General features: G+C 39.0%; 1 protein-coding gene and 1 long non-coding RNA gene across 3 annotated transcripts in view; one reads left to right on the top strand and one right to left on the bottom strand.

Annotated features, from left to right (window-relative positions):
• The window catches only part of SUCLG2 (succinate-CoA ligase GDP-forming subunit beta), a 109,707-nt gene extending 90,911 nt beyond the window's left edge, over window positions 1–18,796 (bottom strand). Inside the window, exon 1 of one of the 2 annotated variants that reach the window (XM_086845807.1) lies at window positions 18,622–18,796. In XM_086845807.1, coding sequence (XP_086701933.1) covers window positions 18,622–18,705 — 84 coding nt within the window. In that variant the 5' untranslated portion in view covers window positions 18,706–18,796. The remainder of the gene's footprint in view (window positions 1–18,621) is intronic. The other variant, XM_086845806.1, reaches the window with a different exon arrangement.
• Window positions 18,783–26,519, top strand: LOC147650955 (uncharacterized). Its single transcript, XR_015274940.1, has 3 exons — window positions 18,783–19,997; window positions 21,081–21,254; window positions 26,028–26,519. It is a non-coding gene; the product is annotated as an uncharacterized LOC147650955 (long non-coding RNA).
• The last annotated feature ends 463 nt before the right edge of the window (window positions 26,520–26,982 follow it).

Here is a 26,982-nt window from a genome sequence, read left to right as displayed (position 1 = left end):
TTCAGACGGGCTTCAAATGGCCTGAATTCTTGGGCATCATAAACCTTTATGCATTCTACAGATAAATCCACACGTGAGACAGACAGTAAGTGCACCAATGCACAAAGGTACAACCTCAAAACTCTAGGGAAGAGTTTACAAAGGTTTCAGAGAAAGCTATTTCCCATGGACACTCTTCTACAGGCAGCCATAATCCAACCCTTCCCCCTGAAATTTATTAGAAAGAGATTTTAATCCAGCACAGAACACAACTCTGCCATCACATGTCTGTTTTTCTTACTTTCTCATTTTACAGATGTTTCATTGCTTGCAGCAGCACCAAACATCACTGTCAGATTTGCCAGTTCAGTTCCAGTTCTCAACAAAGACAGGCTAAAGAATTAAATGGCAAATCAGCATCAGAAAAATAATCTCAATCTGAAAGAAGGAATGGAGGGAGCAACTAAGAGAACCTAAAGCACAGGAAAGCAGAGTCTAGCTTTTAGGAATTCTGTTCATTATTGATTCTCATCACCTTCTATTACCAGCTTATCCCTGCTTGAATATTTTTATCTCTTCTCCCCACACATTAGTCAGAAAATGTATCAGAAAACACCAGAGATCTCTCAGATCTTTCCAAGAAGCTCTGTCCCAGCTGACACCCAGTATGTTCCAGAAGTTCAAGATGTAGCTGTGTTTCAGCTGTCTCTGTATTGCAAGGCTGGGCTGGAGTAAAAGAAGTAGATCCTGTCCCACCAGCTTGTGAAGAAGAGACTGGAAATTGTGTGTGGATTTTAGTAAACCCTGACTCCCTGTGTGACATCTCATTTTTCATCTTCATAAGATGACACACAAAGAACCAGAAAATTTTCCACTGGTAGCATTTTTTTGTTTTCCTTTCAATGGGAACTTTGTGTTGCGTATTGATGTACACATTGAAGATGCAGAGTGGCTCTTATTTGTGATTTAGATCTTCCTGGTAAATCAAAAGGTGTTGTTTATTTTTAAACCACAAATAAGTTTTAAGAATAAATCAGTTTGTAAAACTATTTTTTTCTATACAGAAAATAAAATGTTGATATTTAAAATAATAAAGCTTTAAAGAGGAATTAAATTCATCATTAATCAGATATTTCTTAAGATTAAATTTCTAATGTAAATGCTTACCAAAGAGATTAATACACTTAAATAGGACTCTTTTACAACTGATAACAATTCCTAAGAGCTGGCAACAACATCAAAAATCCCAAAACTGAAGTAAGTGGAACAAAAGGCCTTAACTGAGCAGTAACATGAATGGAGATGAAGGCAGAATTATTTTATCAAGAACAAATTTCAAAACAGATTTTCTCCTGCTGGCTAGAATTATTTGGCATTTTCCAAAAGCACAAAGTATTGGCTGTGTTTCCCCTCTAATATCCCTTCCCTTCTCCAATCTCCAAGATTTTTCTTACCAGTCAGAACCACACTGATGTATACCAAAAGCATATAGAGTGAGGAGGATTTAGAAAACTACTGTCACTGGGAATTGTGTATTTTGTTCTGAACAAGTTCTGTTCTTCTTTATATAAGCAGAGCCCATGGTTGGTCCCAAAGCATGATTAAATGAGTGGCACACACATCAGGAAATCAAATATTTCTTTTTGATCATCTTAACAAGGTCAGGTGTTGCAGAATTGTATCTGTGGTTTATTGACTACTACTTGAGAAAAAATTGATTCTTCATATAACCTGCATAACCTCTTATTTACCACCTTTTTGTTTGGTGGGTTTCTTTCTATAAAATACTAAGGGCTCTGCACAAATAATGTATTTGGAGAGCAGTTGCATTATTCTTTCACTGTTCCATTTGCCAATTCTTTAGCTGCCACATGACATGAAAAAATTTGTATTATTTAAATAACAAGGGCTAAAAAAATAGCAACTTAGTTAAACAGGAGTGGAACTACAAGTAGATTTTCTAGCAGAAATTTGCTTCAATGTAAGCAAAAAAACAAAACCAAAAAACCAAACCCCTGTCTAAAACCCCCCAAAGAGATTTAGAATAGAAAACACTGCAACAGACATTGCTGTTATATATGCAGCATTAACTACTCTGATGTGCAACACCTTTCAGATGACCCAGGAGGTATCTTTTGAGTGCTGGCTTTTGGAAAAAGAAAACACACACACATAAAACCAGAAGAAACTGTCTTAACATGTTCACCAAGAAGTTTGCAAGTTGTACATTAACTACTTCAGCAAAACTGTGCTTGAAATGTTTTACATAAGCACAAAACAGGAGCAGCATCAGTAAATCCAAACTTCATCAGATTATGTCCCTGATTATTTCTTACCTGAGCCAATATGCCCAGTATAAGGTTTTCTCATTCTCCCTGGTAATAGATCCAAGGCTGACTTTTTAAAAGAGAATAAACAGAATAGAATCACTTAAGTCTGTTCTGTAACAAGTATATGAGGAAGCTGCCAAAAAGAATAACTGAAAGGTCAAGCCTGACAAACAACTGAAGGTTCAAATTATATCCTCTATTACAACTAAGGCCTCTTAGTCTTAAAATAATCAAATTTTAAAAAATTTAGTGACATTTCATGCCTAATTCCACATGGAACTACCTTTGCTAACCATCCACAACTAAGTATTTCACCTTATCAAGTCGTGTTCACGTGTAGGTCATTTCCCTAAAAAAAAGCCCTAAATGTAAATGTTTATTTTCTCTTGGTAAGACTCGCCTGGTCAAATCTCTACTTTTGTAAAATGCCAGATAATTCTAGCTTGGAGAAGAGAGTCCAGTGTTAATCAACACTATTAAGGAAAACAAAACCATCACTAAGCAAATTTCTAGGATAATTGAACATCCCTTGACACACCTATACAATTTGAGCAGCTCTACTGTTTTCATTAGCATAACTTAATGCATTTTATTGCATGACTGTTAAAAGGAAGACACAATTTAATATCCAAAATTCCCTTTTCATTCACAGTGTTAATGGAAGCCAGTATTAATATCACAAAACAAAAATGGATTTCTTAAAAGCACCTGGCAGTAAAGCTGGTCAAACAAATGCTCACTTCTTTCTTCCTCCTCTGTTGCTCCACTGAAGCCAAGTAGCTGTAACTGTGCTCACAGATCCTGTGCCAGAATGAAACAGCTCTAGCAACACAAATTAGCTCTGCATGAATGCAAATTATATGTCAACTATACAAAGTATCAGGTTTTATAAACTTGGAATTTATTGTAATGGTTATATTGGAAATAAGTCAATTGGGAAGAAAAACCATGGTGTTTTTGAGAAGGTGAGGAGATGTACTCTGTACCTGAAATTAAAAGGAGATGTATTTAATATATGTCATCAAAAATAAATGTCTGTCACCAAAAAATCTATTTGCTTAGCCAACACATTCTACAGCATTCCAGTTTATTCAATTTGTGCACTCTGGCCTGTAATACAATTCCAAGCACATATGAAGGAAAGCAGATACACAAAGATGACAGTAATGAAAAAGCAGACCATTCATCAATATGAGGCATAAACCTTTATTATATTTATTGACATACAGTCTCTGTAATTGACAAAGATGTAGAAGTTTCTCTCAAAAAGAAACCATCAGAAATAAACTAAACTGAATACCCTCATATAAACCACTGCAAACATAGACACAATTTATTAGGTCATGTACTTAAAATACACCACATAGGCCACTGAAAACATACTAAAGCACTTATTTCAGTTTGCTGGCAGTGGCCACAAAATGAGTAAGTTAACCTGACAAGAAACAAAATTTGAGCAAAATGGCACCACACAAAACAGAAGTTTATCACAAATGTAAGTCATAAAAAGCAAAACTATGCTCTGTAGGAAAGCAAGTCTTCCAAGCACAAAAGGAAATGGAAAGAGTCATGGTAAGGCTGATGGGCTACAAGCTGTCCCATCGAGCCACACCACACATCCCCCTCTCTCCAGAGACAGCCAACGCTGCAAACCTGGGGGCACATTATGGAAAACAGGACAGCAAATGTCCTTCCCAACTAATGTCCTGTTGCCACAAACCAGCAATTTTAATCTTCCAAAGCAGGGGTTAGCATGCAGGTCATCCTATTTCAAAGCCACGGAGGAAACTGCCTCCCATCAACATCCCAAATTGCCTGCTTTAGCTGGGATGCCATATGGCAGCGAGGTCCCTTTGGATCAGCAGAGTCCAGCAGCCTCATCCAACACTGAGAATTATGATCAAAGCCTCAATCTAGACCTCTGTGATATATTTATGAGGAATAAAATTGATTCTGTGAGCTAGTTTAGGAGGAAGTCTTGAATATTTCCCTGACAAAAACAGTTTCCATACTTTTGTTCACAGCAGTCAGGAATTGTTTATTTTTCAGTCTGTATCAAAGCACCATAAGCACACCAGGCTTTAAACTGGAGCATTTGGTTTTAAAATCTACAGGTACAACTGAAGACCTTTTAAAGTTCCATTATTTATTTATTCCTACAAATGGGAATTTGTTTTAACTGAATTAAAACCAACACACAAACTCTAGTTAACACCTATAGGCCTTTTAGTTCCATATTTATTCCTGAAAATATAGCACACAAAATATCTTGAGCAGTAAAATACACAGAATATAAAAAAAAAAACCTATCACATTTTCCAGTTTTCTAAAGTCTAAGTCATTTTGATCAATAAACTGCAGGGTCAACTTACTGTTTTATATCAATGACCCATATATTCACTTTTCATAATAAGTGAGATCTGTCCATGCAACAAAGGTTTTTGAAATCTAACTTCAAAATAAAATAAAATGTGAAGTACATTTTTGTTTAGTAAACCTGGACTGCCTGTTCTGGTGGATAATTACTACTATTCCTAACATCTATGACTCTTTGAAACAAGATGCCTTTGTTAAATAACTAAATGATTGTCTTCATAGACTCAAAAAATACAGAAAAAATAAATGGGGGTTTGTTTATAAAAGAAGCTCGCAGTTACTATAATTAGGATTGCTATGGTTAAATTGTTTAAAAAATTGTATTCAAACAGTTGAGAGGGTGGCCAAGAGCTTAGAAAGCATAAATTTTAAGTATTCCAAATTTAAAAACTTCAGAGGAGTAAAACAGGCTACCACCTCTGCTCAGAAGCTCTCATTACTGAAAATGAGACTGCACTGCCTGCTGCAAAGCAAGCCTGGGGAAGACAGTATGAAACTACCTGCTCAAGAGCATTTCTCCTTCCAAATGACTCACATCCACTGCAATTCACTGTCCAGAACAGTAACACTCCAAAGAAATTCAGAAATCTAGCTTGAAACAATCGCAGGATATTTTTTATTGCTATATTAAAGTGTTTGTGTCACCATTTAGTTTTAGTTAATGCAATCAAAAACAAGGTTTAGTTAAACCTTCCCCCAAATGCTTTCCCATAGTTTAAGGAAAAGCCGATTTCTTTTGTCATACACTGCAAGATTCTTTTTAAGAGGAGCCACTGCAAACCAGAGAGAGGAAACACTGCGCATCGCAGCAGGAAAAAAAGATGGTGACAAACATGAAAGAAACAAAGGGAAGAGCTTTGTTAAACCAGTAACATGTCAATTTGAGAGAAGGAAGCTATTTTAACTGAAAAGCTAAAGAAAGTATCTTTAGGGATCTCATCCTTTTTAGTTAAAAGAAACTACTTTTCTCCCATCACTTGGCAGCAGTGATAATTCTAATATAAGCTAATAAAGCACAGATACCAACCACAGATTACCTAGCTGTAGGTAACAAAGCACACTAAACTAATTGATGCCAGTTGACATCACTCATCTGTTGAGAAACAGGCAGTCACCAATTACTGACAGAACAATAATTTGTTTGTTTAATGAATATGCTAATTTGCTGAACTCTCATTAGACAGATACATAGGCAATATTGATGAGTTCCATAAGGCATTATAAAGTATGGCTGAATTATTTCAAAACAAATTAAAGGAGAAAATATAGTACATTATTTAATGGAATAATAAAACCCTGGTAGCAAATGAATTCTCTGGGTGAGCTCTCTGAAAAGGGAACAAATTCTCAGAAGTGCATGGGCCTAAACACCTACTGCTACTGGCACCTTGTTGGGACTACCTAAAAACAGAGGCTAGACAAAATTAAGAGAATAAAAAGCAGTTATATTTATTGAAGGGCCTTCAGGTACATTTAGGACAGACGAAGCTCCCCCAGGGGCTGCACCCAAAATGGACCATGGGTCATGAGTTTTCTTGGTCCACTTGGATACTGGGGGTTCATCTTCCAATTCCAGCTGCAGGAAATGAAGTCATTTAGCCCAAGTTTGCTGCCCCCAACTCCCTTTTGTTTCCATCTCTGGGGCCTGAGGCAGTGAGGTGTCCTTGATTCCCAGGCCTGGAGAGGAATTGCTGTGTCTGACCAAAGTGGGAAAACAGTAGCTGACACTGTGTGTGGAGTTTAGAGTTAAACACTGAAGAACTGCACAATTACAAATACATGAAAAATATAAAAGCTAAAATCCTAAGGCATCACTACACCTGGGAATTCACCCCCAGGGGTTTGGGTGCTCCTGGACACAGGACTGTGCCCACCTGATGTGCAATGCCAGAGAGAAACTGGAGAACTTTGTATTTCCCACAAAACCACCTGCAGTACCTCTGTTGCTAATAAATCCCAAGTAAAAACTGGCTCATCTGCAGATTTAGGGCAATGCAACACAGCCCTGGAAACAAAAGCAGTGATTAAATTTTCAATTCATAGTTCGTTTTGATTGTGTTGAGGCTGCATCTAGTTTCTCTTTTTCTCTCTTAATAATTTTTAAGTTCCTAAATTAAGAAGGAAATAGAAATTGTTTTTTCACTCAAGAAAGGAATCACTACAAGCAATATCTGTCAATTTGTAATCATTTATTCATACACAATTTAAATGAGAAACAATATTAAGTTCTACTTCGAATTTCAGTTTTACCAAAGGAGTTTTATTTCAATAATACCACAGAAATGAACAGAAATTTCTATCAAATAAACACCTATAAAATCTCCTCTACATCATATGGCCATATAAGCTACATTTCTGCTTTTTTAAAATAAAATACAGACACAAGGGACTGCAGCAGGGAACACTTTTAGGCAGAGTAGGAAGGTCTCACATTTTTGTGTAATACAGGACAGTTCAAAGTAGCGAGATCCTGCAGAAACCAATTATAAAAAGAACAGTTTCAGCCTCAACCTGAACAGCCTACCCAGAATGTTAAAATTAACCTGGGAAAGTGAATGATTTAACTAAAGAAATAAGCCTACTGGATTTGACCCCAAAGTCAAGTCATGAATCAAACTCCCTCACTCTCCCCCGATTTGCTCACTGAAGTGGGAGAACCTTCCCAAAACTCGCTCACTAGCTGAACTGCCAACTTTCCAAGGTAATTGAATCTAAAAATACATGGGCCAATTGAAGTTTTTTAACATTAAAATTAAAATTCCACCATTACTGGGGGCATTTAAACATTTCATTTGCTACCCACTACCTCAAAATTAATTCATTAGTAAATATATGAAATATTCATGATGATTTACCTCTTCCACCTTTAAAACAATGTTCCCTTTCACTAAAAGATATATTAATCTGCATTGACATATTAATCAATACTTATTAGGAAACATATAATGATACTTCGACATCCCTCTATTTTTGACTCAGTGCTTTCTTTCCTCTCTCAGTAGTGAAATGCCTCAGCTGGGAAAGAGAAACATCAGGAGTGTGTCCATCATTTCTGAAGTGGCTGGATGCTGGTGAGGCTTTCTTTACTTTATTTATCTCTTTCATTAAAGCCCACCTTCTAAATCTTTCCACAGTGGCTCTAACAGCAAACAGTAAAATTTTGCTGTGCTTTAGTAAGTGTCACAGAAACAGAAGAGGATGTCAGAAGACAGCACCCATCTCTTTCATAATTCTGAAATTTAGATTACAAAAGCCTTATGGATTGGATTAAAAGGCAGAACAGTATCTATTCATGAACCTTTCCTTTCAAACAAAACCATAGCAATATGCACATAAAAACCACAAAGTTTTAGAAATATCTCAGTTGTGTCTTGGATATTTCACAGCATTGCAGATGAAATGGTGAGGATAGTAAATGTTCTCAGGGTGGAAGTGGGACTGCAAATCCTGACTGCATTCTCCACAAAATGTAATGACTCCCTCACCAGTTCTGAATGTTCCTGCTTGCTGCCTACTGCAAGAAACCCTTTCACTTCAAGGGTTTCTGAATGCCTGCCCTACTATGTTCTTTTCACTTGATCTTGTACTCCTCCTCGTGCTTCTATAATCTATAATCTGATTGCAAACTGAGTGATCCCAGGCTTTACCTCTGCCCTCTCCTGCACACCATGGAGTGCGGTGTGATGTCTTCCACGGCAGGGCTCAGCCGGCTCATTAGCTCCAGAAAACACAAATGAAACTACACAGTTCCCTTCCAATGTGCCTTTCTATCTTCCAGTGTGCCTATATATGTACAAACTCAGCTTTTATCCTTCTGTTTACTTCTCATGCAAGGAAGACACAAGAATGAACTTGAAGCAAGTCCTTCACTCATTGCAGATTTAAAGTCTCCAGTAACGATTACATTTTATAGACTTATTTACAGCTTGCTTACACTCAGGGATTTTGACAGCTATTCTGTAAATACACTCTCCTACCAACTAAGCTCCATTGTAAACTATCAGGAACATGCACGGGGTCAGACTTGAGCTCCTTCTGTCATCCTTATTCTCCTTATCTCACAAAACCAGAATCTGAGCCCACATCCTTGTGCTCTACAAGGCAGATCCTAGCAGCCATCACCTGGACGATCCTTCTGGGTGCCTGCATGTACGGGTCTGTGAGGACCACAGTCCTCAAAAGTAAAAGAGGAGAGGGGGAGAAAAATGTCCTCTTGAACATAAGACCCTGACCTCCCTTTCTTCATTTCCCACACCTTGTTCAGCAGCTGTTTCAGTCAGGTTGCTACAGACTGACCTCCAAATAAAGCAGGACATCACCAAATCCCTGACAGCTGCATCCTGCTGCCCACACAGGGGAGTATTCAGGACTCTATTTATCTGCAATCAGCAAAATAAAATTTCTGCAAATTAAGTGGCAGCACCCTCGTGATCCTGACAAATTCTGGGATGCATTTTGGTTAGTGTGGACAGGCTTCCAGAGCAGGGCTGAGCACACCCCAACCCTGAAGGACATAAACCTTCACCTGAACAGTGAACCATTAGCAGCTTCCAAAAACCCTGAAACAGGGTTCCTTATTCTGTGGGATTACATGAAAACAACAAACAACATGCAGAAGGTCACATCACAAACAAGATGTCAGAAAACCAAGCTGGCTGCCCAAACGCCGAGCTGCCAGTCCACTCAAAGAGCCAAACGATGCCTTCTGTCCTTACTGCAGAAATTGTTGGCAAAATATTTTTTCCTTGCATTTTTAAATTGAATTTCAGCCTAATTAAAGATTAAGTATTAAAATGACTTATTGTATATCCACATATGCCCAAAGAGCAAGCATGTCTACAGAAGCTTTAAACCACTGAAATTGATTTTTGAAGTCTTTGCTTGGGTAAAGGAAGAACATGAATTCCCAGATTCAATTTCTTTTTTTTTATTTTTTTATTTTTTGTCAATGTTCTCCCCATCAGAAGTTCTGCTTTGCATTAGTAATTAATTTTAGTCAAATTATGTTCATTTTGCTTATTTTGAACTTCAAAGCTTTAAGAGAAGCATACTTTTCTGACCTAAAAAGTTAAGGCTTTGAAGTATCTGATGAAAATAAACTCACTACCATACACAACAGCATAATCAGTTGCAGAAAATGCTGTAACACATTTCCTGCCTTGGAAAATGAAAGAAGATTGTTGGTGATATGCACAACACATTGAAAAAGTGAAATAAGACATCTTCTCCACATAAATCAGAAATATTCTTTTAAGTATCTTGAGGGGAAATTTTATATTTTTGTTCTGATCTTATAAAAGTGTTTAATTTCCTAATTTTTTTACAAGATTAAAATGATATTTTTATGCAACTATGAAGAAATGCTCTAAATAATAAACATAGCCAGGAAAAAATAATTCTAAAACTATCGTACCACCAAACATGAGACAAAGTAGCCTCTATCAATTTTTTCTTTCCTGCATGCAAATTCAGCTTCCTAAATTGTTACAAAACTCAAAGCATATTCAATAAGATGAACAGAAATGTTTCTGCATTCATATCTCAAGTAATCATATCTATCAAAGAAGTGTTTCACGCCTACCATACCCTAGAAGAATGCTTTTTCAAGTGTTAGAAGTTGCTGATATTTTAAGAAAAACACCGATAAAATGCCAATTTAGACAGTTTGAGCTCCATTTTTCATCACAGAGAAGGAAATATGAAACATAATCACAGGTTTTTTGTTCCAGTTCTTTAATATTGAAGTCAAATCATGATAATTTCCATGCTACTCAACTATGTCATCACAGAATATGTCTTTGAGCACTAAGCAACATAACACTTCCAAGCAACAAAAATGCAAATGCCCACGGTAGTAAAATAAAGTATCTACAGAAACAGTTTCATTGCATGCCTAAATCATATCTGGTTTATTAAACCAGTCCAGAATGGTCTGGACCAATTTCTTTCCTGGAAGCAGCAAGAAAACAAAGGACTGGTACCCATTTTTTGTATCAATCTGAATGCTTCACATCCTTTATTGCTAATAAGTCTTGGTTTTAATTAGACCATTTGATTTAGACTGACATGAAGCAAACTCTAAGAGACAAAGATATGAGAGGCAGAGAGTCTTCAGCTACTTGGGCAGAGCTGGGGAGAAAACCAGAAACTACCCAGAATAATCAGTGAAAGTCAGCCATTAATAAGAAGTCAAACATTAAGAATATTTTTCTTTACTTTTTGCAGGTAATTTCTTTATTAATATTTCTCCACTGTTTATACTTAATTATAGAAATTCACTCTGCTGCCATTCTCAAATCTCCAAGCAAGCTTAGGACACTACAAGAAGCATCATCTCATCATCTTCAAAGACTTTGACCTTAAAGCAGATTTCTACATTTCTGACTGTATGGAGGGAGAAATGAAACAGCACTTCCAAGCCCAAAGGATGATGGCATTACTCCACTGGTAAAAGAAACTGGGACTATGCCCAGCCTTGTTTCTTGTGTCTTACTGCAGCCCATGCTGTAATATGCAGAAATAAACATTAGAAATACACAACAGCCACTGTTCTTCCTTCAGCTTCTCCCCAGAGGGAGCTGCCAGTGCCCACATGTTCTTGTTCCCACATGTGAGGTTCCGTAGTGACTCCTCTTGTCAGCTCCTCACACATCTGCATTTGGAAGCTGTTATCTGAGCTCTCCAGAAATCTCCTGCAACTCTTGATTATGTGTTCCCTGCTGTGCCGTCACTCCAGCAGAACCTGGAGGCAATGAAGCCCTCCGTGAGGACCAGGACCTGCTGACTGAGGCTTCCTCAGTTGTCTGCAGCTTCATCTGGCTCTTGCTGAACAAGGTGCCTGCAGCAGAAATGTACAATAACCCTGTCAGTGATGTCAATCTGCCAACAAATCCTGACCCGTGGGTTCTCAGCTGGGTCATCAACCCTCCATAGATGGAGCTCCAGCACTCCAGCTGATCTGGACTCATGTTCAATCATCTCGCATCATGTTTAAAGCAAGCTCTAAATATCTGTTCCTCTACTTCCAAAATTTATGGTGTTACTTTAGACTATTTTAATCTGAGCCATTTAACTGAAAAACAAATCTAGACTGAAACTCTGCGTGAAAGAATTCAATTAAATAGATTCAGTTTCCAGTGTGTTTGGAGTGACAAAATTGAAGATGATAGAAAATTTAAGGAAAAATACATTTTTAGGCCATCTTCAGACTTTACCAAGTACTATATTGACAATAAAAAGGGTATAGTTCCTTTTAATAGGCTTTTCATCTTTAATTATCATGAATAGCTCTATGTTTTACCTATACCCACCTGTGTTACGTACAAGTGGCACACAGAACTCCTCCAATAATTGGAATTTCCCTGACATTTTTATGCCAATTCTCTGTACGAACAACTCTTTTTTCTTTTTTTTTTACAAAAGGCAGTAACTGCTTTCTTGGCTGCCATGAAATTAGCAGATGTCAAATTAAACTGTCCTTTTGTCCACAGATGCTTCAGAGGAAGTTATCAAAAGATGACGAAGTGTTCCATTAGTAATCTGTGTCTGGTTTTTAATTTGCGGCTTCATATTTTCCAGTCAAAAGTCTTGGACAAGTAGGCAAACCTACCAAACACGATCAAAAACCTCACATTTTCATTCCTCCTGACAATTCTTACAAATCTTTTGCATCTCATGAAGAATTTAGGTGGACAAGAGTTAAGACATCATAAGTAAACTACAGTATGAGTGAATCTCTCCTCCTGACACAAACTGAGGCTGTTCCTCACAGCTTACGTTGCCCAGACTCCAACCCAACCCAGACTGTGATTCTATGAATTAAAGGCAAACAGGGTAGACAGAAACTGATCTGTCACCATGTACTACCCATGTGCAAGGTAAGTAAACACAAGTGAATAATAATGTATCACAAACTATGTTTAAAAGTCTTTTCTTAAATGAAACAGTTTTTGAGTTAAATATAAATACCCCAACCCACATTCAAGCCCAGCGGGGTTGAGAGTGCTTACAGCTTTATGATTTTGGGGTCAAATTATATTATAAGAAAGCTTATAAACTCTCAGATCATCACAGAATTAAAATAAATTTTAATTCAATTTTGGGATACAGACTCTTATAGTTTAGGGAAACCAATGAGCAATTAAAGAGACCAGAGAGAGGACAGGAAGAAAAGAAGCTCATAAGTAAATCTGCTCAAAGCAGCAAATTTTAAACAAAACAGAAGTTGCATTTGTTGAATATATTTTGTGCTATCAGTATAAATTGTTGACTGAAGAACTAAAAAAGATGTTCCAACAAGTAAGTGGAAAAATAGCAAGTCTTTAAATTCCTTCACAGTTAACATTTAGCCACTAATTATACAAAAACATCACCATCAGCATAATGTCACAAACAAACTAAAACACCAGTCTAGGGTTTTCATTTTCATTACCACATTAAAGGATGGCTTCAGCTTGCAGTTCAGACTGTTTTAAGTCTCACTCATGCAACAAAGAATTCAGCAGTACAGAAAACTCTACTACTAAGAAATTTTTCACAATAGTCAATCTTAACTCCTATTTGTTTGATACCCACTCCTGCTGTTACCCAGTTAAAATAAAATCAATAGCCAGCTACTAATCATGGATCAATGTTTAATTACCAGTTCCAAAGTTACTGTCATATGCAGCTGGACAGGTAATATGAATTCTCTGTCTTGTCTTTTACTGAAGTGCAATGGAAGAAATAAGCTGAGTCACAGATGGTTAGAAACTTCTTTTAGAGCATTAGAGGAGGAAATTTTCTGGAGAAAATCCTCCAAGTATATGCTCAAAGCTGTAGATGATAGTCACAGTCACAAACATGTACAGGAAAACTGGACTGGCCAAGGCAACAATGAGCTGAGCTACTCACTACAGGTGTGGCCAACAATAAAAATTATCAGATGAGCTTAAATCACCTTGGAACGAGTGAGTCTCCAACACAGGGAGGGAGACAATCTCATCTCTAAGCACTAAATGAGGACATTACCCATTTTTTTTTTTTAAATGAACCTTCCAAACAAGAGAAAGGATAAAATAGCAGAGAAATTAACTACTTCTAAGAAACAACTATACCCCAACTGTGTCTAAGCCTTTGTCTTGGGTTGCAATGCAAGATGTAACCAAAAGTATATATTCTATTATCATCTGTTAGAATCAGGAAGGGCAGTGTTCTTTATCTCTCCCATGCCCCATCTCTCATAACTCCAGGGGGATATCTTCTGTTATGGGCCATTGAGTCTCAATGCAGGACTGATAAAATGACATCATCCCATTGTGAGATGCTCCACCCAGGGGAGGAGCCAAGCATTCCCACCTGGATATAGCCTGAGACTGGGAACACCACAGGCAGCCTTCCTCCAATGGATTCCCAGAGGAAGACCGGACCCATCTACACCACTGGACCTTCAGAGGAAAACTACACCCTTCTACAGGATCATTGCTTTAACAGAGCCACATCTGTCACTCCAGGACTACTGCAGCCACCACTTAATCTGACTGCTACCAGCACCCTGACCAACAGGGTGTCAGGTCGTGTTCTGACTCTGTCAGTGGAATGGGGTTTTTGGGGATTTTTTTTGTCCTGCTGCATTTTTATTTTAATTTTCCTACTAAAGAACTGTTATTCCTACTCCCACATCTTTGCCTGAGAGCCCCTTGATTTCAAGATTATAATAATTCAGAGCAGGGGGGTGGTTTACATTTTTTTTCCATTTCAAGGGCAGTTTCTACCTTCCTTAGCAGACACCTATCTTTTCAAACCAAGACAGTCTTCATCTCACTCCTCTGTATTCCCAAAAGGATCTCAGTAGCCTCACACATTTCTCATAAAATCCCTGCTGGCAGTCATCAGCCAGATAGACCAAATGAAAGATGACTTAAAAAAAAAAAAAAGAAAATTACCACACACACACTGACATTTCCAGAGAAAAATAGGAGGAAACAATCACTCAGATAACTGTAAAGAAAACACAGTTTGTCTATTGACACTTTATCTAGTGCCCCAGGAGGCAAATCAATGAAAAAAAACTACCTGCTTTTACATAAAAAAGCTTTGACCAATCCTAAACATACCCAAGGAATGGAAGCAGTCTCTGGGTAAACTGGTTGGGAGTTCAGATGGAGGGTGAGGAAGAAGGATTTATTTATTCATTCAGAGCCACGGGTGTGGCTAATTCTCCATCTAATGTCATATTCATGAAGGCTAATTAGCCTCATCCCCTGATTATACCTCCATGAGGTACAAAGGAAGGTAAATCAATGCAGCAAAGTGCAGCTTTTCTACTTCAAGGCAGAGCTGTGAGTATTTGTGTCAGAGCCGGATTGTTCCCAAGGTAGAAGTTCCACTTGTATAAAACTAACCGGGGAAAAAAAATAATAATAAAAAAAAAACATAGTCTGAGGTTATATTTATGTTTTCATTTCCTTCTTTCATCTCAAAATAGGATTCAATAACCATGTGTTTAATGGAACTGCCGGGGAGGAGTGGGCCAAACATCTGCTCCACTTTGGCATTTCAGTTTTGTCTAGAGTTTGAAGAGGGCTTTCCTGTCATTTGGATGAGGTGCCTGTAGAAAAAGCTGTTTGTGAAAGTCTGTAGGCTCATGTATTTCCTGCCTCTAAATGTAAAACCTTGAAAATATAGCAAAACTGCCAACCAGGAAAAGCCAAATAGGGAAGCAGTCCAAAGAAATTTTCAAGAACACCAAAGAAAACTAAGAAAAAAAAGAAGAATTCAACGTGAAAGTAGCTTCTGAAGCCATGAATTGAAAAGATATTTCAGTAACGTTTTGTGTTGCATGGAAGATCAGATATCACGGCTGATAGCTTCTTAGAAAAGGCAGAACTTTTTATGCTCAACCTCATTAATGAGGTTTATTAGACATATACAAATAGATAGTTGTAGATATATACAAGTCTAGGAACTGAAGTCATCTGCAGTGAGCAAGCCTGCAGTTCCCCATTTGCAACATCTATAGATTCTAGCATATTTTATAACAGAAATATTGCTTAATTTCATCTTTCCCTCCTTTTTTTTCTTACTTTTTTGTTTCTTTTAATATTTTCAATGCATATGGAATCTGGATGTGTTCTGGCAGGACTGAGGCCCATTTTGAAGGCTGGGATAGGGCTCATAATGCACAAACCAACCTGCTCACTCAATTAGAATACTGGAGAGTTACCTTAAGCATTTATTTTTATTTTTTTTTTATGATTCTGATTTAATTGTTCCTCATTTATATTCATTGCTGAATTTCACTGCATCTGAAGCTATTTTGAAAACACAGCATTCTCCCAAAGGGCCCAATCCAACTCCCATTCAAATAAACAGCCTTCAATGGAGCCTATTTGTTGCCAGCCAACAAGATTGAATTCTGCTGCCGAGTGGTCCCCGGAGCGTTTGTCACAGCTCTTTACAAATATTGCTCCAGCAAGAGCAGGCCTGAATGCTCCTGTCCACATGCACTGCAAACAACTCAAATCTATCTTTTATCTTCTTGAAACACTTGGTCAGATTTAAAACTCCAGCAGCACAAAGAGTATAAACAGCCAAAGGAGTAAAATATGTTTAAGGGTTGTAAAAAAGTAAAGGGAAAGCAAAAGGATGATAAAATAATTTCATGTGATAGGATCAACTACCATTTACTCCACCCCTAAAATGAAGCTACACAGGAAAATGTGTGCAGATTACAATGACAGCATACAAACAAATTTCACAGCTACAGTTTTATAATAAGAAGAAATTTTGCAAAAAAGTGTAGAAACTCCAACAGTAAGTCATAAGAGTTATGAGGAAAGATTCTAAATCTCACACAGGGTTACCAAAACAACAAAGTTTAAGACTGATATTTCTTGATCACATTCGCACCATATGGAAGACCCTCATCTGTGAAAGAAACACTGTGATGGGCTTTGAGGACAGATTTTGGTGGTTTATGCTAAATAAAGTAACAGTGTAACTTCTCATCTGAGCAACAGAATGAATGATACAAATAAGAAAAACCTTCAATGGAAGAACTCTTACTCTCAGATCCTTTATCCTATTTTGTAGCACAGAAATCCAGACTCTGGCTGATCAACTTATTTGTGGCTTCAAGTGTGAGACAGTGGAAGATTAGGGGACTGTTTAAATGGGAATTCTATTATGCAACACTGCAAAACTGCAGACCTTTTTAAAGGAAAATGGTTTGTTTTGAAATTAAGAACTTGATTTGTTGTTTTACAGTATTAATGTGGTTCTTGAGAATAGCCTACTTGGAAAGCACAGATCTTCGGAGATGCTCTGAGTATCTGGCAGAGTTCAGAGGCAGAATACACAAATGTGATTCATAATACAAGTTCAGCATCTCTAGTTCAAAAATAATGCACAAAAAACCTGTTTTTTTTTTAAAGTTAGCCACTTTGATATCCTAAGAATACTCTTGAGAATCCGAGCTGATACCCAGTTATTTCAGTGGGATAATTCACAGAGTGCCTCCATGCTTTGAGAGAAGACAGAATAGAGCATGAGCTCCTAATTTTCACCTGTATCTCAAATCCTCACTGCAGCACCAGATAAAGACAGGGCTTGAAAGCAACCAAAGCAGCTCAACCAGAATACCTTCTAAGTTCTCACCAAAATTATTCTTTTTAGACATTGCTCCATACTCCAGCCTTTCCAAACTCTCCATATCGCAGCCCTAAAAGAACAGGGATGTTACCTCCAAATTCCTTACTGGAGGATCAGATTCACCTAAGCCTTGATGGCAGGAACACATCGTCAAACACACAATGAATATTCCCCAAACATTGTGACTGACAGCATTGCCTTGACACACTGAGATTAAATCTGTATGTATATACAGATAAATGGATGTATATAGATGTCATTGGGTGTGTACATCCACACCATCGCCCTGTTTATGCATGTATACATGAAATGGACGAATGCTAAATCAACAAATCAACTGCACTGACTTCTCAAATACTGTACCCAGCATTCAGATAGGAAAGCTGGGCATGAAAGATTGCAGATTTACAACCGAGGTGGATAACTTCCTTCAGGTTAAAAGATAAACCTCACAGCAGCAGTTGTGCAACACAAGCTCAGCACCAACACCACCTTCTACCCCACAGCCCCTGCACACAGCCCTGCACCTGCAGCCGGGAGCATCCCCAGCAGAGGCACCTGCAGAGAGAACTGGACACAAACACGCTTTGTTTGCCCCAGGGGCTTTTGCTTCAGGGAAAACACTTATGCTCAGAAGTGTGGACCAAAGTTAAGATTCTCATGCAGCTGCTCACGATGAAAAGGTAAAATAACAGAGTTGGTCGCCAAAGGCACGAGGGCTGTCTAAAATGTGCGTGTCTCATTTTACCAGGGCATGGCTGCTTGTCGAGGTGAATAATGAGCTCCTGCTACACCTCAAGAGAGCCCCTGAGCCCTTCCAAGGGGCTCATCTAGCCTTTCCCATCGCCCTGCTGAGGTTCAGCACCACCGGGAATCCCGTGCTGGGATCGATTTCCCCAGGGGAGCACAACCAAGCATCTTCAGCCTGACCTCAGCCAGCCGCACTGAGCCAAACCAACGCGCTGCTGCCACCCGAGACGTGTTCAGACAAACGCGATCACTTCGCGCACAGCGTCACCCAGCTCTGCTGCCGAAATAATTCAGAGTTCTGTCAGCTGTGGGGGGAACAAGGCGCTCGGAGCGGCCGCTCCCGGTCAGCTTTGCTCCGTCCGGCTTCGCCCCGACCCCGCAAGCGCCGGGGATGCGGGCTGGCCGCATCCTGCGGCCCGAGCAGCCGCAGCCAGCGGGAGGAGAAAGGTTCCTCCCGCCGCCAGGCACGGCCGCGGGGCTCGGGCGGGCACAGCGGGCGGGGCGGAGGCTGCCGGCAGCAGGGACGGCGGGGCGCGGCCCGGGCTCGCTCACTCACCGGGAATGGGCCCCGCAGGCGGGCGGATCGCAGGGCCAGGTCCCGCAGCACGGCCCCCGCCTGCCCGGCCAAGGGCGCCGCCATCTTCGCCACTGTCCCCGCCCTGCCCCGGGCGGAAGCCCCGGCGGAGGCGGAGAGGGGCCGGGCGGGGCCCTGGGAGCGGGGTGCGCCGTGAGGGGCTGCGGGACCCCCGGCCTGTGGGGCCGGCTAAGGGCCCGTGTGAGTGCGTTATCTCTGTGACGAGCAAAGGCCCAGGTAGTTATGCCTGTTCAGCCTCGAGAAGAGACGTCTGAGAGGGGACGTCGTTAATGTGTAACATCGTAAACCCGTGTAAATGTTTGAAGAAGATGGACAAGGCTCTGCTCGGTGATGCGCAGCGACAGGGCAAAGACACAATGGACAGAAGGAAGTTCTGCCTGGACATGAAGAAATTGCTCGCTGTGCCGATCTCGGGAGCAGATTGCCCAGGGAGGCTGTGGAGTCTGCCTCGCTGGAGATGCTCCAGGGCTGTCTGGACACGATCCTGTGCCCTGTGCTCTGGGATGACTCGGCTTGGGCAGGGAGGCTGGACCAGAGGAGCCACTGTGGTCCCTCCCGGCCTGACCCATTCAGTGATCCCATGAAAGTGTGTTTGAGATGACCGTGCCCAGCCCAGCCGGGTTTGGGACTGGGGCCCAGTGCGGTGAGCAGAGCAGGGAAGGGCTCTGTGGAGAAGGCAGCGCCTGGGAACACACAGGCAGCGATGAGTGCAGGGGCTGGGAAGTGTGAGGTGCCAGCCTTGAACTGCTGGAGGCTGTTCTGACTTCTTTTTTCATGACTAAAACGTCTTTTGGTTTTTATTAGGAAATACAAAATTAACCCAAGCTAATAAACCCTAATAAGGCCTGCTGGGATCCAGCTGACTGGATAGGCACATTAATCTCCACCAGACGCCCCTGTTTTTCATCCACAGATGAAATTCTCAATGCCGGGTTGAACATTAGGAGGATTTTTTTCACAGAAAGGGTTGTTGGGTGTTGGAATCAGCTGCCCAGGGTAGCGGTGGAGTCACCATCCCTGGAGGTTTTTAACAAAGGACTGGATGTGGCACTTGGTGCTGTGGTCTGTTTGACAAAATGGTCACAGATCGGACTTGAATATCTCAGTGATCTGTTCCAGCCTAAATGATCCTGTGAAACCTGTGAGTTAATGCCAAACCTGAGACACCAAACTCAGGCCCACTCAGCAGAAGAGCAGAGCCCTGGTAACTTTATGTCCATCACATGGATTTAGAATCTGACACAAGTTCACAGTCTGAGCAGAGGGTTCATGGAAGTGAGTCCCAGAAGCCAGATTTGTGCAAATTGTTCCATCCATCAGGAATGATGTTGGGGCTGGTGAGGACACACGTGTATCATGTCTACAGTCTGAAGCAAACTCAACACTCAGATGGCCTACTCTTTACAGATACACTCTCTATATGCCCCTGTAGGGCATTTCCTTATCTGTTTCTGTCTAGTGCACACTTTGGATAATCCACCTATGAGTAATAGAGAGTTAACCAAATAGTTCACACAAATTGTCCATTTACAATCATAGTTTTTTAAAAAAAAAAGCTAAAATTGAGTGGTGGCTGAGGTACCCTTGCAATTTTACAACAGTTCATATTAAATTCACCTGTATTGAAGCATGCAGAGTTAGCACTATATGGAGGCATTATTTATGCTGAACATTATTTATTCAGTGGTTTATGATGAAATAGTTGGATAAACACTTAAATCCCCATCTTCCAGTCCAGGATGTGAATGGGAACAAAGGAAACTGCTCCTGTCAGGGCTTAGAACTTACACTCCCAAATGTGTTTTTTAAAAAATCGGGACTGAACAACTCCTTTATTGGAATTTAATCAACAAATAAATTATACGTCTAATAGAGAAAAAAATCTGCAATTTCATAGAAACTGAGGTGCTAGAAAAGTCTGAAATTGAACACTTTTGTCTTTGTCATGACAATTTAAGTAATGTAATATGTTTCAATAAAGAATCTGGAGATGCTATTTTTTGATAGCATTGAGCAAAAATGTATGGTACCAGTATTAACCCAGGTACTACTGTGTGCTTGTTCTTTCAGAATATTATATACTGACTTAGGTATTATGATGGAGGAACTATAATTTCATTTTAAGTTTCATGACTGTGGTTCAGTAAGCACAGCGTTCCCTATTCATACAGACTATTATGGCTGTCTGCATTAGGTTTATATATATAGCAGGTATATAAGCTTTCAGATAATGTCTGTGAATTGCATGCAAGGCTATCATTTAATGCTATGGAGGAGCATTTTCACTGCTTAATATAAATAATGCAGAACCTGCTTTACTATATTTTTTTATTGTTTAGATTTAGTGGAAAGCCACAGTGCAAATGCACAATGTGGCGTATTCACCAAGACATGATATTATTTTTGTATCTCTGTTGCAGAACATACCTGACCTTTAAAGTATGAGGAGAAAAGACAGAGAGATTCATTGTCTTCACCTACAGTTTCCTTCTATGCATGTGTGAACCAAAGAAAATTTAGATGAAATGGGTCTCTGAAGCAATTAGAGCAAGCAAGAGCCAGAATTTTTGAATCATGGAGTACAAGATGTGTTGGTATGTGAGAGGAAGAACAAATTATGAATAATTGTTGGGAAACACGCTTGAAATGCAGGAATTTGGGAACAGCTGAGGAGTAGTCTCAACACACCATCCTCACAAATAAGGAGGGGAGGGAAGTGAAGTGCTAAATAAAAAAGGATAGAGGGAAAGGCTGGCTTCAAAGGTCATTCCTTCTAAACTTCCAGACATTGCTCTCTCTATCTTTCATGGATATGCAGCATTTGAGTGTGCTGCTGTTCTATCTTCCCAGGATAAACAAAAGGTTAGATTGTAGCTAAGTTTTTAGCAGTGGTCTATTTAATGCAAAACAACCAGTGATGGTTTTGCAATTAAGCTTGAAAAGAACATTGTGTAAGGTTTATACCTCTTTAGAAGTTATCATTAAGGCTAAATGGTTGATAGTGTTCAAGTGAAAACATTTAAAGACAAAAAAAAGTCACCTTATCACAGGTAAAACACAATTTTAAGTGTTTTTGCAATGACATTATATATTCATTTTCTCATCTGTGGAGATTACCTCCCAAACCATTGTTTTTTTCTGTTTTATAATGGGTTGCTTAAGCTGGGTTTTGATGGGTTGTAGTTTCATTTCAGAGTTCTGGAACCAGTGGGCTGAAAGGCATTTCCTCATCTGCACATTGCCCTGTAATTGTTCTTATGTTAACTACAGAACTTGAGCTTCATATTCACATAGATTTCATAGGGAATAAGTTTATAATGAAAAAGTTTATTTGAAAGATACCCCACACACAGCATTCCCAGGAATGACAAGTGAGAGTAATAAAGCTGCAGCAAACTCACTAAAATAATCCCACTGTAGGTGGCTGAGGAGCAGGAAACAAGATCATAGGGTGAGTCTGAGAGTGCCACTGCAGAGCATGAGTCCTGATGCTCAAGCACCTCTCAAATTATGATGCTCTCCCAGTCCTCCTCTGTTTCCCATTCCCTTTCTCTGTTCAAATGTTAAAACAAAAAGACAAATTTATAGTAAATGATAAATACACCAATGGGTGGAGGAAGGGTAACAAGCAAAAAAAGTAACAATGTTTAGGTCTAAAAAGAAGATAAGGAATGAAAAATAGTGTATGAGAATTGTAAATTGCCTCCTAGGTCACCAAGTTCAGTCATTGCATACAGCCACAAAATTTCCATTCATCAGAACATTATTGAAATATACTGGAAGGTATCCTGGAAGGAAACAGGATGGGATGGTTTTGGCTAGGTAGGATCAAACATCCTGGTTTCTCAGTCTGCAGTAACACAGGAGCTCTGTGTGCTGCTGCATCACCAGGCTGTGTATGTAAGTATCAGTTTGCCCTTTTCATTTTCAGATTGTCTGCACCTCTGTTGTACATAGTGGAACTTGTATGTGGCTCAGAGTGAAGGAACCGAGTGAAGCCTTAAAACAGTCTTTGCAGCTTCTGCTCAATGCTGTGGGAAGCCAGGGTGCTGCATTTTAACACTGTGATAACTGTGACTTGAAAAGTGAAAAGAAGTGTCTAAAACAGGGAAAACTTTAAATAATAACATGGAATAAAGAAAAAGAGTAATGGAATAACCAACTTTAAAAAGATTTATAGCAAGAAAGGCAACACCAGGTGTAGCAATAGTTACAACAATGCTCCACCTTTTTTGATATCTGACCACCTGACTGTGTAAAAACAAAACTTTCAGGAATTATGACATAAATTAATAGGCTGAAAACAATGGAAGTGATGCATCAGTTTACAGGAAAGCTACTTCTACCGCTTGCCAGTGTCCTGCTGTATAATGAGGCAGACAGGGGAGTTCAGGTTTCTCAGTAGAGATAGAGTGGAGGTCTATAACACTCAGTTCCAACAACGCTGAGAACCCTGATATTGAGAGTAGAAAGACGATTTTATTGAGCTTCTGTCAGAAACGATACAGGACTGTGAATACAAAAAGTGTAAAGATCTGAGCAGTGGCATACAGTGAAAACAACCTCTCAGAGTCTGGACCTCTTTGATAAGATGTCACTATATCCTTACGAAGACTTTGAATTCTCTAAAAAATACAGTGAATCTAAATTCAGGAAAGAAATGTCTAAAAGTCTTAAAAAAAAAACAAACCAAAGCTAAACTTGCTTGGGGGAAGGAATGTGCGTTAGAGTAGCAGCAAAACAGTGACTTAATGGAAAGACAGCCTCTGTTGTGTCTGCTGAGCAACTCAGTTTATTATGTAGAAAAACATTCTAAAAATAAATCAGATTTATTAAATATGAAGCAAAATCTTGAATAGATCAATAATCTTCTGTACATTGTATTTAAAAACATCTAGCAGCAAGCCATTATATTTAGAAACATTCCTATCAGAGAGCTCTCTAGAGTGTTCAGAAAAGTTCCCAGATTAAGAGTTTGCCAAAGCAGTCAAATGTGGAACCTCTACATCTCTACATCCACCATGCTGACTGGTAGGAATGTGTGAATTCCACGAGAGCCTTGCAGTAAAGCTCTTTAAATCTTTCCCAGCCGGGGTGCAATTCCTATATGGAAGAATAAAGGCAAGATTTCATGGCCATAAGAGAAATTACTTGGGTGCTGATAGAAAAAGCTTTGTTTTAGGGTGTTCTGTGTGACCTGCACAGTTATCTGCAAACAGGTGAGCATTTTCCAGGAATGAAACCTGGTTACTGCTTGACCTTTTGGAAAGCTGAAGGTAAAAGAGCAGTGTTTGCCCCTACCAAAGGGAGGCTGGGCAAATCAGGAAAGCTATAGGTGTTCCTATCCCTGCTAATCCATGTTTTAATTCACAGGTTGCAAAACACCTTGTTGCCTCAACCTGTTACAGGGTTTGAAATTGTCTATTGTAATTAATTTCCAAACCAGTAAGGTGAAAGGGCTGCTAATATGTGAGGGGTAATTTTTTCCTGATGAATTTTATGGATTGCAGAGGCAGGGAAATTGATTTTTCTGCCAAATGAAGTATTGATCTAAAAGAAGTTTACTATGCTACCTAGTTTGGGGTCATAGGGTATTATTTCTGTGGATTTTGTAGATTGCTTCCCGTGTTTTCCTATTTCAATAAAATCTTTTGTCATGGAGGCAGATTTCACTTTCATTACAATTGGTTGGACACCAGCAAGTGGTTCACTGATCATGGAAGTTTATAAAAACCATAACCTTTCTGAAGAGCCTAACAAAGAAGTGCAGCGCTGTGTGAAAACGCTTGTAACAAAACCTGAATGCACCACCAGGGGAAACTGAACTGCCTAAACATAAAGCAGGGTGACAACAGTTACTATGGTGTTTGGTGCATATGCTCACTGCTTTGTTGTCCAGACAGCATATTTGGACATTTACAAGTGTGTAAAATAAAGGAGGATTTTTTACCTTAACTGGTGACAAGAGCAGTTACAGCTGATGGAGCCAGGCTGTGCAGTCACAACTGCAGGCAGACTTCATCACCACTGCTTTGAGAAGATCTCAGTGCCTCTATATAAAAAGGCCAAAAATTGTAAATTTTTTTTCTGGTTTTCTTATGTTGTACGGTGTCATCTCTCAGACCAGCTGGGAGAAGAAGGAAAATACCTACAAATGCAGTCACACAGACGACGAGACTGTGCTGATTTGTTTTGTAATCTGCTCCCTTTAGGATAAAACTACCAGCAATAGCAAACTTCTGGCACATGGGACTGGCAAGAGCTGCTTCCAGGTGTCTCTTTTGCTAGTTAATGTACAAATTCCCAGCTAATGTATAAATTCTTCAAAAATTGAATTGTAGTCAAAATATAAGTTCCTGGAGTAGAAAAAACAGACAATGACTCTTCCTGAGATCCCTTGAAATTACATGCAGGGAGCCTTTAGGAACCTGGTGAAAACATTAAATATAATTGACTAAGAACTGATCGTACCTATGGTGGACTGTAAATAGTTTTGTGACCATATAACCTAAATATTTTTACAGAATTCCAACTACATTTGCAAGCATCACCTCCCCTACAGAGGTTTGTAAAGCAGCTGCATTAGTATTTACTCTTTGAATGGTGTTTGCAAATTTTATGGAAATTCAAAGAGAAAATGGGAAAAGAGTAAAGTCTGTATCCTCAGGGGACAGTATCTATATGAACAGATGAGTAGGGAGAGTAAAGCCTCATGCTTGCCTTCTATATAGATGCATTTTGTTCAGTAAAAGAAGCCATATCATTTATTGACATAATTTCTGTAAAACTTTCTTTAGCCTGTAAGCAGAATATCTCCAAAATGTTTGCTTACGTTACAACATACAGCTAAATATCTTCATAAACTCATGGAAATGGACATAGATTATCTCATCTTCAAGTCTTATGTGTGTGACACATATACACATCATTATTTCCATTCTTTGGGAAATCATAATATAAAGCTTTTTTCTATTATTTCTACTGTTATAATTTTTTATATTATTAGAGCTAGGAAGTATCAAAAAGAACTTACCCATGGTCTATTCCTTTAATAACCTCTACAAAAGTACATTTATAGTATAGGAATTACTATATTTTTAATTAATATGCATTTGTTATAAAGATCAAAATGGGAATGCTTTAACAGTCAGCTTGGCTATAGCAGAGCCTAAAAAAATTCTTCTTCATTCTGCCTCACAAAAGAAATTGGAATAAAATTTCTCTAAGCAACAAGTTCTAGTATCCCTCTGTTTTAGCAAAGTAGCATTTGCACGCTTAGCTGTTAAATATAGCACTGGCAGGTATAGCTTCTGCTGTGTATGTTGTTTGTCCTTAATAAATGTGTTTTGATGATTCTGTTTCTCTAGGAACACTGGGAATGTTTTAGTGCATACAAGCAAGTCTACAATCAAAATTTTACCCCAAGAGGTATTTTTATGCTACCAGTCTGTGCTTCAGAAAATGCTGAATTTTTTCTTTAGAAAACCAGTGAAGACAAAATCATTAACAACACGTACCATAGGAGATATATGATTTGTTTTGAGAGTAATTTAGGATTAAAATCCTGTGCACTGTAATAAAAATTAAAGGAAACAACAGAAAATCTACATGGACAGCTCATTTAATGGCTGTGATGATTTTATGTTTGAGGTAACATGCATCTTAAGTGTAGTATCCTGAGCAAATCACTATTTATTCACTTTGGATTTAGCTTCCTTAGACTTTTAATGTATATAATGAGTGTTGAGCTATATACTGAAATGAATCCCTTTATTACTCAAGGCTTACTTGATGGAATCCGGAGTAGGATTCAAAACAAATAACCAAGTTTGAAAGGATAAATGCTGAGAATAAACTTCCTTATCTCTGCTGGTTTCTGGGAACACAGTTTTTACAGTGTCTATGGTTCATGGTTCAGTTCTCTACAAAGGAGAGAACTCCACTACTAATCATCCTGCAGACATTAATGTGAGTGCATAATGTAGGATTGCTCAAGTCATGAAGTCTTATTTATAACTGGAAGAATTTAAAAGAATTTTAATATTGCCAATGAATACTCCCCCAAATTGCAATGAAATTTATATCTATGTAAGGGTTTGTGCGTGTTTCATTCAATAATTGCATCTAATATTGCCAGCAAGGAAAGAAAAACAATAATGTATGCCTGGTATGACACATGCCATGTTTCAACTGAGAGCACGACTATTGCCACCCTATGAAACAGAAAATTATTGCAATTAATTCATTACTTCAGATCAACAAATAACTGAGGAATTTGGAAAATACATCAGTCTTCTGTGAAGAAGAGAAGACTTTATTAGG

This window comes from Cyanistes caeruleus, chromosome 11 (assembly GCF_971803275.1).
Source record: "Cyanistes caeruleus chromosome 11, bCyaCae1.hap1.1, whole genome shotgun sequence".
Taxonomy (NCBI): Eukaryota; Metazoa; Chordata; class Aves; order Passeriformes; family Paridae; genus Cyanistes; species Cyanistes caeruleus.
Note: the sequence above shows the minus strand (reverse complement) of the source record. Positions and strands in the feature narration are given on the sequence as shown.